At 40.1% G+C, this 14,279-nt stretch overlaps 1 protein-coding gene across 2 annotated transcripts in view; it reads left to right on the top strand.

Moving 5' to 3' along the window:
* Positions 1-13,852, top strand: part of UGT8 (UDP glycosyltransferase 8) — a 44,413-nt gene extending 30,561 nt beyond the window's left edge. For both annotated transcript variants that reach the window (XM_080591248.1, XM_080591247.1), the window contains exons 3-6: positions 5,843-5,985; positions 8,139-8,215; positions 9,713-9,932; positions 11,549-13,852. In XM_080591248.1, the coding sequence (XP_080447374.1) occupies positions 5,843-5,985; positions 8,139-8,215; positions 9,713-9,932; positions 11,549-11,912 (804 nt within the window). In that variant the 3' untranslated portion in view covers positions 11,913-13,852. The remainder of the gene's footprint in view (positions 1-5,842; positions 5,986-8,138; positions 8,216-9,712; positions 9,933-11,548) is intronic.
* Positions 13,853-14,279: the final 427 nt, after the last annotated feature.

The following is a 14,279-nucleotide window of genomic DNA, read 5'->3' as shown; positions in this document are numbered from 1 at the left end:
GCTTTTTAGTGTCTGGTTTTTCAAGTGTGCAGGGTAGCCTCAGTGAAGGAAATGTCTGCAATTGCTGGCTGTGCTAGGATGTAAAGTAACTGAGGCAAGAGGTTTTCCTCCTATGCAACAAAACCGGAAAATACTTCTATCTGAAGAAAAAAATGGGCAAGGACCCTACAGCAGTCACTGGAAAAGTTAGTTTGTCTTTACCACATCTATGTAAAGCTTGAATTAACTGTAAAAGCCAAAGGTGCATCTGTGTTCAGCTGAAGTTGGAAGGTTGAAGAAGGCTCAATAATACAGCTCTTTATATAATAGCACCCTGCCCCAGACCTTTATTGTAGGTTTAGACTTCAGAAGTTGTAATTTCAGTTATTAATCGTCTTTCCCTTGCATTGAAAAAAAATCACGCTGAATTTACAGCAAATCCGAACGTTATTTAAACTGGGCAAATTGAAGTAGCTTTCATGCTGCAAATGAGAAGTGTAAAATGCTGCCCAAACAAGGAACGCTTTATTTTTCTTAAACAAAGGTGGGTCTAATGACTCATTCTGGCTCAATTTTCATATGGTGTGTAATTGAATCAGGAAGACAGTGTGTGCTGGAGGACAAAAATCTAAGCGGATTTAGAAGAAGAAATAGCTAAGTTCGTACTGGGTAAGCCTTGATCTCTATGCAAGTTTTTAGTTTCATAGACAGTTTTAGGAGTTCATACAGTGCCAACTGGAGTGGTGATTTCAGTTGTTTTCTAGTGAAAGTCAGTGCTTTTTTTTTTTTGAGGTTACCTGTCTCCCGAGCTCAGTAACTGGAACCTAACTCAACGTGTGCCTTTTTCTCTCCAGCTGAGCACCAAGCTGGTTTCTCTGGTTTCTGTTCTGATGTGGGAGATTTCTTGACACGTAGTTGGAGCGCTAGGGCTAATGTGGTCTAAGTAACAGGTAGGAAGGTGACTACAGACTAGAGTGGCTAGATATGTTGAAATTTTAGGCAAAAAAGAAGTCCTGTTGCATCAGTGTGTTCTCTTCTGTGACTCAGGTTTTGCAAGATTAGAGAAAAACAAAAGTTTGGGCTGCTAATCCTTCATCATAGTTCCTGCTGCATGCTTCATAAAGTAAATATGAAGAATGTATCTGCACAAATTAAGTACGTAGCTATAGTAATGAGAATGGCCTCTTCCATGTGCCAAGATCAGAATCTGCTTTATATCTACTGTATCACTTCCATGTCTTGTAGGGCACACAAAGAACAGGGGAAGAAAATACTGAGCCTTTGTACCATTGCCCAGCTAACGTAGCAGGACATGCAGATTTATTTTGCAACCGAAGATCTACAAACACCACTCACTCGGATTCAGTTCTGCTAAACTTTATCTTAGAAAATCTGTAGTGAAAACTGTCTTCAGAAATAGTTACAGAGAGTTAAAGGAACCTGCGAGAAAGAGAATCCTTCAGGTCACTAACTCTGGTGGCTTTACCAGGAGGTGATATCAGTTCCCTCATCCTTCACTTCCTCCTTTTTACCTGACTCTTGCAGTTTTAGCAATGCTTAGTGATCCTATTTAATTAATGCTGTGTTCTGCCAGAAATTATACAAATATATGCAAGGAGAACCCTTGTTCTGACAAGTCTGCAGTTCATTTTCTGCAGCTCCTGCACTGTGCTGATTTCCAGCACCCCTCTGGGGAAGCAGCTTGGAAAGGGGCTGCATATCAGAAGGCAGACATGCAATTCCTCTTGCTAGCAGCACGAATTAAAGCTTAAGGAAAACTCGAATAAATCTGAGTGAAAGAAGAACCTTTCAGTTGATGTCAAAGTGCGACAAACTGAGTTGAAAGTCTTTGGATCCGTTGTACGATGCCGCAGAGCAGTTTTGCCCCTGTAAAATTTTGTGTTGTAGAAGAAAACCTGAGGACGAATTCAAATTCCTGTGCTTTTGATTTGGGTCGAGCAGGCATCATGCTCCTCTGGTCTGGAAGCCCGCTGTAGCCATGTAGGCTGTTCCTCTGAGCTGAGTCCCCTGCCAGTTGTACTTGCATTTATCAGTTACACCCCTGTAGGATCTGAGTTGGTCCGCACCTGCTCAGCTCGAAGCATGGCAAAACCCGTTTTCACCTGTCCCTTCAAAACGCTGCAATTCACACAAAATGAACCAATTCTGTTAATTTTTATAATCTTACTTAAGACAGCAAACACTTGTTCTGCTGGAGCCTGATGGCAGGTTCTTGTCTGACCTGACACGATTTTAAGTTCCTCAGTGGAAAGACTGTTTTCGTAATGTTTATACATTTATTGCATGCTATGTCCTGTTGAACCAGGGACGTGTTTCAAAGGGAAGGGTTACAAAAATTTGGCCGTGAAGTGAGTTGTAATAACATAAAGCAGGTTGCTTTATTACTGTTGCACAGTAATAAAATGCAAAAGCCTGTTTGTAGGGTGACTCTAATGCCATGGTACGACGTAAAGTCTTTTTACTTCCTACGTTATTCAATACTTATTAAGTACTGAGAATTGTAATTCTATTAGCTGTGTTATAGACATGGGGCTTTTCAAATGCTGTTTTAGAAATGCCATGACAAGGAAATACTTCACACGTCCTCGCTGTATGCGTAATGACATATAATTCTAATTATGTGAGTGCATCACAGAGTTGTGGAGTCTCCTGGAATTTCTAATTAGGCACAAGGGAGCAGGAGCGGTGGCCTTGGGAGCCATATCTGAGCTGGAACGGGCTGATCCCTAGTAGAAACCCCATGTCTGACCAAGCGTAAGTAATGATAGGAATTTCTGGTGCTGAATGAGAAATACTTGAGCAGTAGTGCTGGGTACTGTGTTTTTATCTTTTTAAAGCAAACACATTTCCAGCTGGACTTGAGCTTGGAAGGGGTGATGCTTGACTATCAACCAGGTCTTCTGAACCCCTCTTCTCTCCAGGGCTGTATCTCACTTTTTTTTTCCAAGCAGCTTCCTGAAGAGGCCGAAGCTGGCTCTCTTGGAGTCCAGGAGATCCTGTTATTGCCTTCCTTGTCTTCTCAGTGTCCTGAACAGCTAACTCCATCTCACAGTCACTGCAGCCGAGGCTGCCCTGACCTTCACGCTCCTGTCCAGTTCCTCCTCCTCTGTAAGGATGAGGTCTGATGGAGTGTCTCCCCTCACTGGCTTCTTGAGCCCGTCAGGAAGTTGTCAGCAAGGCACAGGAAACCTCCAGGTTTCAGCAGGTATCGGTGTGTGTTAAGTCCCCTGTGAAGACCAGGGAATCTCAAGAGACTCCTTCCAGTTGTCTGAAGCAAACCTCACACTTCTTCCTCGTAGACCCTGCAGCCCGTGCTGCTCTGCTAACCCTCGTCTGCCAGTTCCCTGCGGGCTCATCGTCTGTCCCAGGCAGAACTCCACACCTTCAGAAACACCAAGGTTATCTTTGGCATGCTGTGGGGCACTTCTGGGGTGCCAGGGGACACCAGGTTTTAGGGCTTTACGAGACTGGGGGGCTTGCAATGCATCATCACAGCAAATTTATGTGGGCTTTGTATGTGCATTGCTGTCTTCCAAAGGAAGGACCTGGTTTAAATTTAAGCTGATAGTAGCTGGGGAGCTTATCAGCAGATCTAATTTGTATTTTGTCTTATATTTTCAATGCCACAAGGAACTCCAGCTCAAAAGATTAGTCATACTAAAAGCACATCCTAGGAAATAAATTGCAACCTGCCTACCAAAGGGAATGCAGGGTACGCAGGGGCTGGGAGACAAGCGAGCCTAAAAAAGTCCACCTCATAATAGGTGACTTCAGCTCCTGGAATATAACTTGATGAAATACTACAAACGGGCACAGATATGTCTTTTAGAGCATAGTAGGCAATTGCTTTTCAGAAAAGTTTATCTTGGAGCCTGCAAAAGTGGATTTTTTTTTTTAGCTTTAAAGAACAGATAGGAAATAGCTCAAGATGTAAGTAGCTGAACCGCTACGCGACTATAATATAATTACATTTGGAGCATGCCTTAGGTCCTTAAGTAAAATTCAAGGACAAACTTTAAATCACAAAACCAGTTGGAAACTTCTGTGCCAGAAGCGTAGCCAATAATAAATGATTCAGCTTTGAGGCAGGTCACAGACACTTTCCTCCCTCTCCTTTCCCTTCTTCCCCCTCCCTCTGCAGACAAAGGAAAAAAAATAGAAAAGAAAGGGCACTGGAAGAGGATGAAGAAAAATGAAGAAGCATGGATTCTAGAGAAAATGGAAATCCCTTTTTTCACTGCATAACTGGGCTAGTGTACAATCCCAGTCCGATGTGCGGTTCTTTGTTGCGCCTGCTAGTTTTTGTGGTTTCGCACCCAGATACGACAGTGCAGCATTGCCCTATTACTGTCTGGCCCGCTATTTATTACCGGGACAAGAGGCACATTGTGAACCAAGTGCTTAATTTTCCTTTTACTCATTTCCTATTGCTCTACTGGTGCTGAACGGGCTTATGTTTAGTTTGGATGAGACTAGGATTAAACCGTATCCTGGGAAAAATAAGATATTCTTTGTCAGACTGACATATCTGTAGGTCAGTGGTATAATTTTCTTAGTTTCCACTGTGAACAGTTGATTTAGAAATAGAAATTGAATTGGTTTTGACAAGCAAAGGGTACACTGGACCTTTTTTTGCCCCCCCCTTCCCCCCTTTTTTCTCGGAAGCCCAATGACATTGTTCTTGTGTTGGAGACTTGTTTAGCTTGCAGCTCTGCTCCATCTACTACACTAAGATGGTTTTTCCTCTGACTCTGCAGAGCTCTGCCGTCCCGGTGGTGTTAGGTAGTCGCATCTGCTGGCTTGCATTTTCATCAGTTACATAAACCCTGCTTCCACAAAGTCAGCCCCGGGGTTCAGATTTTGTCGTCTCCTGTGTAACTTAACTGTGTTTGCCTGAAGCAGTAGCCGTGGGTGAATTACCTGCGCCTGGACCAGCGCAGCGTGGTTTTAGTGCAGCAAAGCCCCGGGCCCTTCAGGTGCCCAGCAGGATTTGGGCTGGATTGTGGGTAAGCGTACCAGCCCTGAAGTGTCATGTGCCAGTTAGGTTCAGGCTACCTTTATGGCTTGTTGGTTGCTTCAAGCCCAGGGGAAATTTCTCCTGTAACTTCTGCGGAGACCGAGGTCACTTGGAGGTGCCAGGCCATGGGTGCTCCTCACCACTTCAAACCTCTGCCCTCGTGCCAGATGGGCATTGTAACTCGCTTCTGAGCTGATGTGTGGGTGGAGGTGACAGTGCTCTGTGGGATCCATTCATCACCCAGAAGGCTGGCACCAACGCTGCTGCAGTTCTCTCTTGCTTGCTTTTCCTCTCTTCGGGCCAGGGGCTGGACCACTGTGATGCCTGCGGGTGCCTTTTGAAGGCTCTGGGTTCTGTCAAGTTGTGTTCTATTATTTTTCTATAAATTAAATAAAAAATAAACTCTCGCTGTCTTTAAGGACAGAGGTCAAACAGTTGAGTCCCTGACTTCATGTTTTTACTGTGTTTTGCAACCAGGCTGATCCTACAAGATCTATTTATATTTTGCTGTGTTAAAATGCAGCGTTTTTTTCTTTTTTTACTTGTATGTCAACTGATAAGAAATTGTCTCCGAAGTTAGTTAGTTGTTAATATGGAAGCTAAAACAAACCTGGCAGAATTTTGATGTTCATAGCCTATACCTTGTATTCTGAGTCATTGTACTTTGTAATTTCCAAAATGTTTGACTTTTGAAACTTGCCTTATGAAGTAACCAGGGACCAACAAATGATTGTGCTAAGCAATGCTTATTTCATCTGTTTCTGTTTATTTAGTTGGTAAACACCTGTGCTTCTACAGTGCTCAATACAAATCTTGCTTTAACAGGATCTCCAGACATGGGTGAATGGTGCTAATGAAAATGGCTTTGTCCTTGTCTCATTTGGAGCTGGAGTGAAATATCTGTCAGAAGACATAGCAAATAAGTTAGCAGATGCGCTGGGAAGACTGCCTCAGAGAGTTATTTGGAGGTAAGTGTGATGGCAGATGTACTTGGGGTAATTTGAAGCACAGTCACTTCCTATTGTGCCATCTTTAGAGTTGTATTTGAGGCAGAATCTGAAATTCAGGCAGTCTGGGTGGCACAGAGGACCTGACTCTTTCGAAAGATGGTCTATATAGAAGTGCTGTATTCCCCTGGTAACAAGCAAGAGCAACGATTTTGTGGCAGGATAAGACATAGGTTATATACGCCTGTGCTGAGTTCATATCCTAGAAGGACTGGGGACAGCAAAAAGAGTTTCTGAGGTTATAACATTTGTGACATGCTCTCATCACTTCTGATAAAGAAATCCCTGTGGGGAGTGAGAATGACATTCTGCTGATACAATCTTAGGAAGGAAGGATTCAAGGCTTGCTCCCCCTGCCAACCTTCCTACTTTCTTTTCCTCCCCCCATCCTCTGAAACCAGGGACTTTCAAAATTGCTCCTTTTATTTGTCTTTCTCTGTGAGAAATCAGAGGAAGAAAAATCTGCAGAAGTAAGAATCAGTAAGATTTTTTGGCTGTAAAACATCTTGAGCAGCTCCTTAAACTTAATGTAGAAATGCAGGATCAACTGTCCTTAGCCAGCTCTGTTTCACGTGTAGCATCACTCTGGAGTGTAATTCGGAGGAACACATGTGAGCCATTGGCTTTCAAGTAACACTTCATCAGGTCAATGGTTTGACTGCTGTTCTTGCTGAACTTTCAGAGTTGTATTAGCAGTCTGTGCAACATTTTTCCCCCACTTCTCCCATCTCTTCTGTTTTTATCATCTATTATCTGTTGAGGGGCTTTTTGGATAAAGAAACCTAACGCTGTTTCTTTCCAGCATGATTCATGCGATGGGAAGATGTCTCTGGGACTAGGTGCAAGACAATGGCCTTTGGGAGAGCTGAGCAAGTGGCTTTCTGTCAGATCTGTGGGAATTTGAGATCCATAATTAGACACCTAAATATGAAATTTAGTCCAGTTTTACTCAGTGTTTCTTCTGCTCTTCAGGTTGTTCATCTAGGATCTGTGTTGGAAGCAGGTAGTTTTTGTACTAGGCATTCCTCAGAATAGGAAAGGTAGTACTGTTTGTAACTCTTAAATCAGGATGCCAAATCAAGGAAATCTTTGCAGTTCTTTATATTCTTCTGCTTATGTGATACTAGTTAGAGCCAAAACCAGTAATGTGGTTTATCTGCTTTTACATAAGGTCAGGAATTTGCCTTTTTTTAACATGTCTCTCTAAATAGCTTATATATTTTATATGGTTCAAGTAATTGGGAATTTGTAGGTGATTCTCTATGAAGTTACAGTTCTAATGCTGTCTAATAACCAGGAGAATTTTTAAGTCTTCTGATGGAGCTGTCAAACTAAGAAATTCTCTAGTCACTGTTATTTCCCCCTCTTTATTTTGTTTAGAATATATTTAATTTACATATAAACTGTATATGATGTGTAAATCAGTTTGAGGATGTATTCTGTTCATAAAACTTTTCCAACAACCTTAGGTGACCAAGACATTTCCATTAGATTTCAGGCAGGTGAGCAAGTAACAGAAATGCACCTTACAGTCTAATCTCAACTTTTTTTTTACCAGTAGCTTCTCGCCTCATAAACTGAGCTGTCACCCTTTCCTTTCCATGTAGTATTAATTTCTCTTAAAATGAGATGGTGTCGGTTCTTAAAAGCTATAAGAAACAGGCTAACTGAAAGGGAGTGCCTTGTGTTAATGATAATAGGGCTTATTATTTTTGTGCTGATGGGATGTTCTCGGTGGAGTTATGTAGTGCTAATCAGTGTTTTTAGTAAAGTAACGAACTTGGAGCCACAGAGGTTATAAAACCTTCTGTCAGTCACCATGGTAAGTTGTATACATTTTTAGAAATAACTGCATTGCCATTATGTAAATAGAAAACATTGAATTTTGAACCAGGCTGTAAGGAAATGGAATGATGAAAAAAACATTTTCAAGTTATTAGTTATTAATTATATAGTATTTTGGTTGAGGCTGTTTTAATGGTAAGTAAATGGTATCTCTGTGTAACTAGAAATGTGCTCAGCTCTTATGGATCATTTGGTTTGATTCTCTGCTTAGAGTTTATCAATTTTTGAGGTTTTGATAACTTAGCTTTAATTTGATTTTATTGTTTTAGGTTTTCAGGAAACAAACCAAGGAATCTAGGCAACAATACAAAGCTTATAGAATGGTTACCACAAAACGACCTTCTTGGTGAGTATCTGTAACGATGATACTTTGATTATTCTCACTCAAGTTCAGTTTGCTCTTCCAACAACCAACAACATTCTACTGAAATAGCAGTCATTGTAATACAAGTCACAGAGCAAGAACATAGAATTCACACAAGATGATGAAATGAAACACCTTTCAGATGTTACTTCTCTTTACCTGGTATCAACTTCATTTTTTTCTTTGGTCAATTGAGTAGCAAAAGCATAGTTATTCCAAAGCCTATTTAGCTTAATAATAGGAGCATTTGCTATGCATAATCTTGTATGCAATGTATGCAGTTCAAAATAAAAAATAATCATAAAGGATAAGTAGGAGTTCTCTAGAATCTGCTGTTTTAGGTAACCGATGACTGTAACTACTAATTTCTTGGTCATGAAGAAGTGTGGTATGGTCTTCACTGGTCTCTTCGTGAAAGAATCATCAAACCAGACATTGAAAATTTGTTCACATCACACCAAAACAAGTCTTCAGACTCTGAACATACTGATACACGTTTATTATTGATATTAATTAGAAAAAAAATATATATTTCTCCAATGAAATCTGTAAGAGAAACTTGGAATGTGTTGCAAGCTGATAACAACCTTTCTGTTTAACTATCCTGAGATACTGAGTTCTCAGATGGAGAGCTAAAGCTTGATATTCTTTCATCTTTTGGTAAAGTTTGTTAGGGTGTATGTATTTACTTTTTCTTTCCCTTCTTCCTGTGTTGAAATGTAGCTGAATATTTTGGATCCTAGGGACTGCAGAATGCTTGGTGTTGTCTCTGGGATCCCTATTTGTGTTTGCAAATTAACTCCTGTACTACGATGAGTGCTGATGAATGCATTAAGAATGTGTGCGCGTCAACGTACGTGCATGTCAACCAGAGTATTTATCATAATGTAATGATTAGGCAAATGACTTCTAAACCAGGTAGATTTGTTTTGGTTACTAAATTGCTCTGAAGCAGTCTCATTTTTCCATTGCGTAGTAGTAGTATTTTGCTGTCATTATTGTTGTATCTTGCTAGCCTCAAGTAAAGCATGTGAAGCTGTAGAGAGAATGCAACATGAGTTGTCCTGTCATTAAATAGCTTGTATTTCATATGAACAATGAGGAAAAATGCTCTCTCCCTGGTTCATTTGTAATGCTAAATAGGTAAATAACAGTTGTAGTCACCGCCTGCAGTTACTCAGGAGTAGACAGTGTATTAATTAATCCATTAGTAATTCTACACAACTTGTATACATGAGAATTTTTTTTCTTGGCCATTTCCTCTTGATTTGTATATAAGGAAATAATCTAATGCATGCAAAATTTCTGCAGAGTGAGTTTAAGTGGAGGGGAACTTCAGAACAAATTGGATTCATTCTACGTTCCTGAATTGGAGTCATAGGAACACAGTGATAAATGTATTGTACCATTTGCTTCAATAACTTTACCTTAAGGAGATGTAAAAGTTTCTTTTTGTCTTCATGCCTCTTCTATTTCCAGGTCACCCTAACATTAAAGCTTTTCTTAGTCATGGCGGTTTGAACAGCATTTTTGAAACCATGTACCATGGGGTCCCGGTGGTGGGAATTCCCCTTTTTGGAGACCATTACGATACTATGACCCGAGTGCAGGCCAAAGGCATGGGAATATTGTTGAACTGGAAGACTGTCACTGAGAGTGAATTGTATGAAGCACTAGTGAAAGTTATTAATGATCCCAGGTATGGAATGAGTGATTGTTTCTTGCTTTTGTTGTAAGTTACTGTTATGGGTTAGATATGTATATGCAGAGCCTTCACGCAAGGGGAAAAGTTTGTGTTGGGACTTAATAGTGTGTACAGCTGGGGCGAGTCTTTGGATAGTTGTCCCCATTTCACAAGATTACTCAACTGAACGTGTTCCTGTGTAGATGCCAAGGTCACTGATCAGCATACCAAAACTCAGTTGCCTTGCTTTTCTGTCGTTGTGACAGATGCCATGGGAAGGACAGCAAGGTTATAGAAACACACCTGGCCTGACTAGCTTCTTGTTGTAGACCAACACCTCTTTTTGTGTCTTGATTTACGCCACAATAGTGTATTTAAGTCTGTTATGCTTCCTAGGGAGGCTTGTGGGAAAATATACCTATATGATTGTCAGGTCACGTGTTTGGTTTGTAGCTGAAAATGTAGAGGTACTCAAAGAAGTGACTATTCTAAAGTCCCATGACTTTTTAAAAAAAAAAAAAAAAAAGACAAAACCAAAACCTCAAACTCTTTGTCTTCTGGCCAGTAATATATGTGTTGGGGTCATGGGGGCCATTTGTTAGAACACTATCATTGCAACAAATTATTATGAATGAGGGCTCCAGCCTTTCTGTAACTTTTCTTTGTCATTCAGGTGGAATAAATACAAGCTCATGAACTGGGTTTTGTAACTACTTCTAATCCCATCAAATCAATTTGCTCAGTAATATTAAAGTAGGAGGACAGTCAATTTACAATCTTTTAAATACAGACTATCTCTGGATTAAAAAAAGTGATGTTTTAGCTGTTCGCTTCTTTTATTAAATTACTAGACATTTTTAGAGTATAGTGAAGACAATGTTTCTTGCTCTCATGGGAGCAAAGTTTTTAAGTAGCACTTGACTTGGAAAAGGAGAAATCTGTATGAAATGAGTTCATTAGCAGTAGAATCTCAGTGAAGGGGAGTGTTGCTGAAGTCATCTTGGTAGCATCAGTTGCCTTGGCTTTTTCTTGTATAATTATCCCTAGTATAAAGGCACGTCCTGCACAAATAACTCGTCGACCCTGCAGCAGTGGGAAGGGAAGGAATTTGATGTGATCAGCTTCTGGGGGCAGCCCATTATGAAAAATCAGTTTTAGGCTGAACTCAAGACCTAAGAGGAATTCTAGACCCAAACCAAGATTCTCACTTTGTTCTGTTTCCCTATTAATACAGTTGCACAATAGCATGAGGAAGCGGTGTGTTAGGGTATGTTGCCACTTCAAGTGGGAAGGGCAAATACGTTCATCTGAGATTAGATAGGATTCCCGTCTGTCAGCAGGTCAGTTTGGTTCTTCATCACTTCTACAGGCCTGTTGCAGAAGGGTGGATTTCAACCTGGCTCATCCATAGGTCTGTATTTTTAGTAATTCTTTGTCTATGAGCTGTAAAGACTGATGCAGAGAGGTCATCCCTTGTGTATATTCCTCTGAATGTGGGTGGTTGTGAGAGTCCCGCAGTAAACGACATGCTTTGGCCTCTAGAGTATATTTATGTGTTTACAGGCTTGCATTGCTCAGAGCGCTGGCTGTGCTTTTTACCTTGTTCCATTTTCTTTGTTTCTTTCACACAGCTACAGGCAACGGGCCCAGAGGCTGTCTGAAATTCACAAAGACCAACCCGGTCATCCTGTTAACCGGACTGTGTACTGGATTAACTATATCCTCCGTCACAACGGAGCGCAACATCTACGTGCCGCTGTTTACAGCATCTCTTTCTATCAGTATTTCTTACTGGATATTGCCTTTGTTGTACTAGTGGGTGCTGCCTTATTTTATTATGTTTTGGCCAGGCTAACAAAATTTATCCGCAAAAAAAGCAAACATCTTTGGTCAGATGATGAACATAGCACTGTTAATGGACATTACCAGAATGGGATACCAAATGGCAAGTATAGAAGAAATGGCCACATGAAGCATGAAAAAAAGGTGAAATGAGCCAACCACCCCATGTAAAGTAGTAATGAATCAGATCAGTAATCAAATTTTATCGCTGTAACTTAGTCTAACTACTTAAAACGTCAATAAGCAGTTCTAACACTCCCCTACAGTATGTAATATTACGTGACAAAATTCTATGGAACTAAGGAAAGTCTTTTTTAAAAAAAGAAAGAAAAGCAAGCACAACCTAAAATAGAAGATACTTTATTCTTAATACTGATGCAGAGAGGTTATTTTGGCACTGAAGTTTTTAGAAGCCTTAATTCTCTGAAGTTATATGATGATCGTATTTATGAATTTTCAGTTTTTAAAAGCTAAATGTGTGTCCCAAATGAGGAAAGGTTTCTTTTTATTTGCAGAGTTTTTTCCTTTTATTTTTTTATTATTTTAATATATCCATCTTTTAGCAGAGAGAACTTAGTGCTAGCTGTGTTTCATTTGTTGAAGGCTCAACATGTATAAGACTGCTGTTTTTTTAAAAAAAATTCCCGATGCTTTTGCAAGAAATAGTAAGTTGCAGAATGAGAACACAGATATTAAAAAAAAAATAAATCTTAAAATGAGCACTGAAGAAAAATGGTAAAGATGTGTACTATCTTTTCTGATAAGCTGCATGACTCTTCTGCTCACTACCAGTACTTCAGAGAGAAGGGTACTGAGCAAGCCTACAATAAGTCTTAATTCTTAATTTATACAAAATTGTATTTGTTGCCTTTCTCTGCATATGTAATTTATGCCATGAAAATATTAGGGAGTTTTATTTCAGTTTAAAATCTGGCTGTGTGGGAAGTAGATATGCATAATTAAGAAAAAAAATGAAACCAAAAAAAAAAATCCACCCTGTGCTTAATGCAGAATGTTTCGTAATGGCCCAGAGCAGTGCAGAATCAAACCACCGTGTGAGGTTTGGGAAGCAAACGAGCAAACAGGAAAACACTACAAGTTGAATGTCTTTCCTATTAATTCTCATTACTATTACTTTTTTTTCTAAATCACAATGTTGTAGATGTTCTCTTTGAATGGTTGTATCTGGAAAACTATTACCTTCTCTTAGTCTGGGCCGCGCAATCCATGTTTCCCGTAGTTGCCAATGTCACTTCTGCGACCGCGGGGCAGGAGGCTGCCCACCGGCCTCTGGCTCGAGGCCAGGCAGGAGGCGCGAGGCCAAGCCCAGCCCAGCGAGCACCGGGTCTGTGGTGGCCGTCTCTCCCATCCCCTGCTCCGGCCGGCCCCTCTCTGCAACAATCTCTTTCAATCATTCTAGCTGACACAGGACTCCTGCAGCGGTGCGGTGCGAACCGAGGGTGGGGAGGCTGGGCGTTAAAAAAGATAAATAACATTATTATCACGGCCCTGCCGAACCAGAGTTGGCAACTATGCGTTTATTTCCATGTCATTCTGTTTACTTGGAACTTGCACTACACACGTTGTGAGTGTATGCTTTATTTATTTGTAGTTTAAAATCCCATGCCTGGAAGAGGAAGGAAGGAAACCCATTTTACTTAGTGTTGTTCACTAACACGGGAAAAGTTGCGATGCTAACAGAGTGCTGAGATCATCTTCATACACGGTGATGCAATATTTCACTACCATTCCATCAGGAGCCTCTATTCTATAGCAATAAATAACTGTACGGATATGTTTCTAATATGCAGTACGGCTACTTGTACTGCTTTCTGAATACTTGAAGAAAATGGTGTTACAAATAAGTCTATTAGCTATACCTTTTTACAATCTCACAGTTTGTGGCAACTAAAGGAGCACACAGAGGCGATGAATGGTGGGATGGTAGTAAGACTTCGAGTGTATGAATGACTTGGTTTAAATGTTTTTTTTGGTATTGAAGAAGGTACAAAAGCACTGACCGGATGATTAAGCATAATTTAATCTCCACTGTGATAAAACTTAAGCAATAAACATGGATTTAATAGAGAAAATCTGTTGTTGGAAGTATATTTTTTATTCAAATGAGTGGTGTTTATTTTGAAGTATCCTCTGTGTGTGTATGTGACTGGCTATTAAGATGCACTAATTTAATGTTTTCAGTATATGCAATGATGCATGACATGTCTTTGAAACAAAACACTATATTTTGTGAATATAGATCTATTTCCTATAGGATTGTTGAATCACTGGAAAGACTGAATGCTTAATCAGACTTTTTTAGGTCAGTTTAAATATTTTAGTTCGTGAATGTTATTTTTCTGTCCATGTTATATTTGTTTCTTAAAAAGCATAACCAAAACCAGTGATAGATGTGTTTATAGAGACTATTCAGAAACAATTTCAGTTCAGTTGCATGAAGAGGAAATTACCACAATATTAGTCTTATTACCAAACTTACAGGTCAGTCTGATCAACCTA

The sequence above is a fragment of the Anser brachyrhynchus genome, assembly GCF_964034855.1.
Source record: "Anser brachyrhynchus genome assembly, chromosome: 4".
In the NCBI taxonomy this organism is placed as follows: domain Eukaryota; kingdom Metazoa; phylum Chordata; class Aves; order Anseriformes; family Anatidae; genus Anser; species Anser brachyrhynchus.
This window is presented reverse-complemented; position numbering and strand designations above follow the sequence as displayed.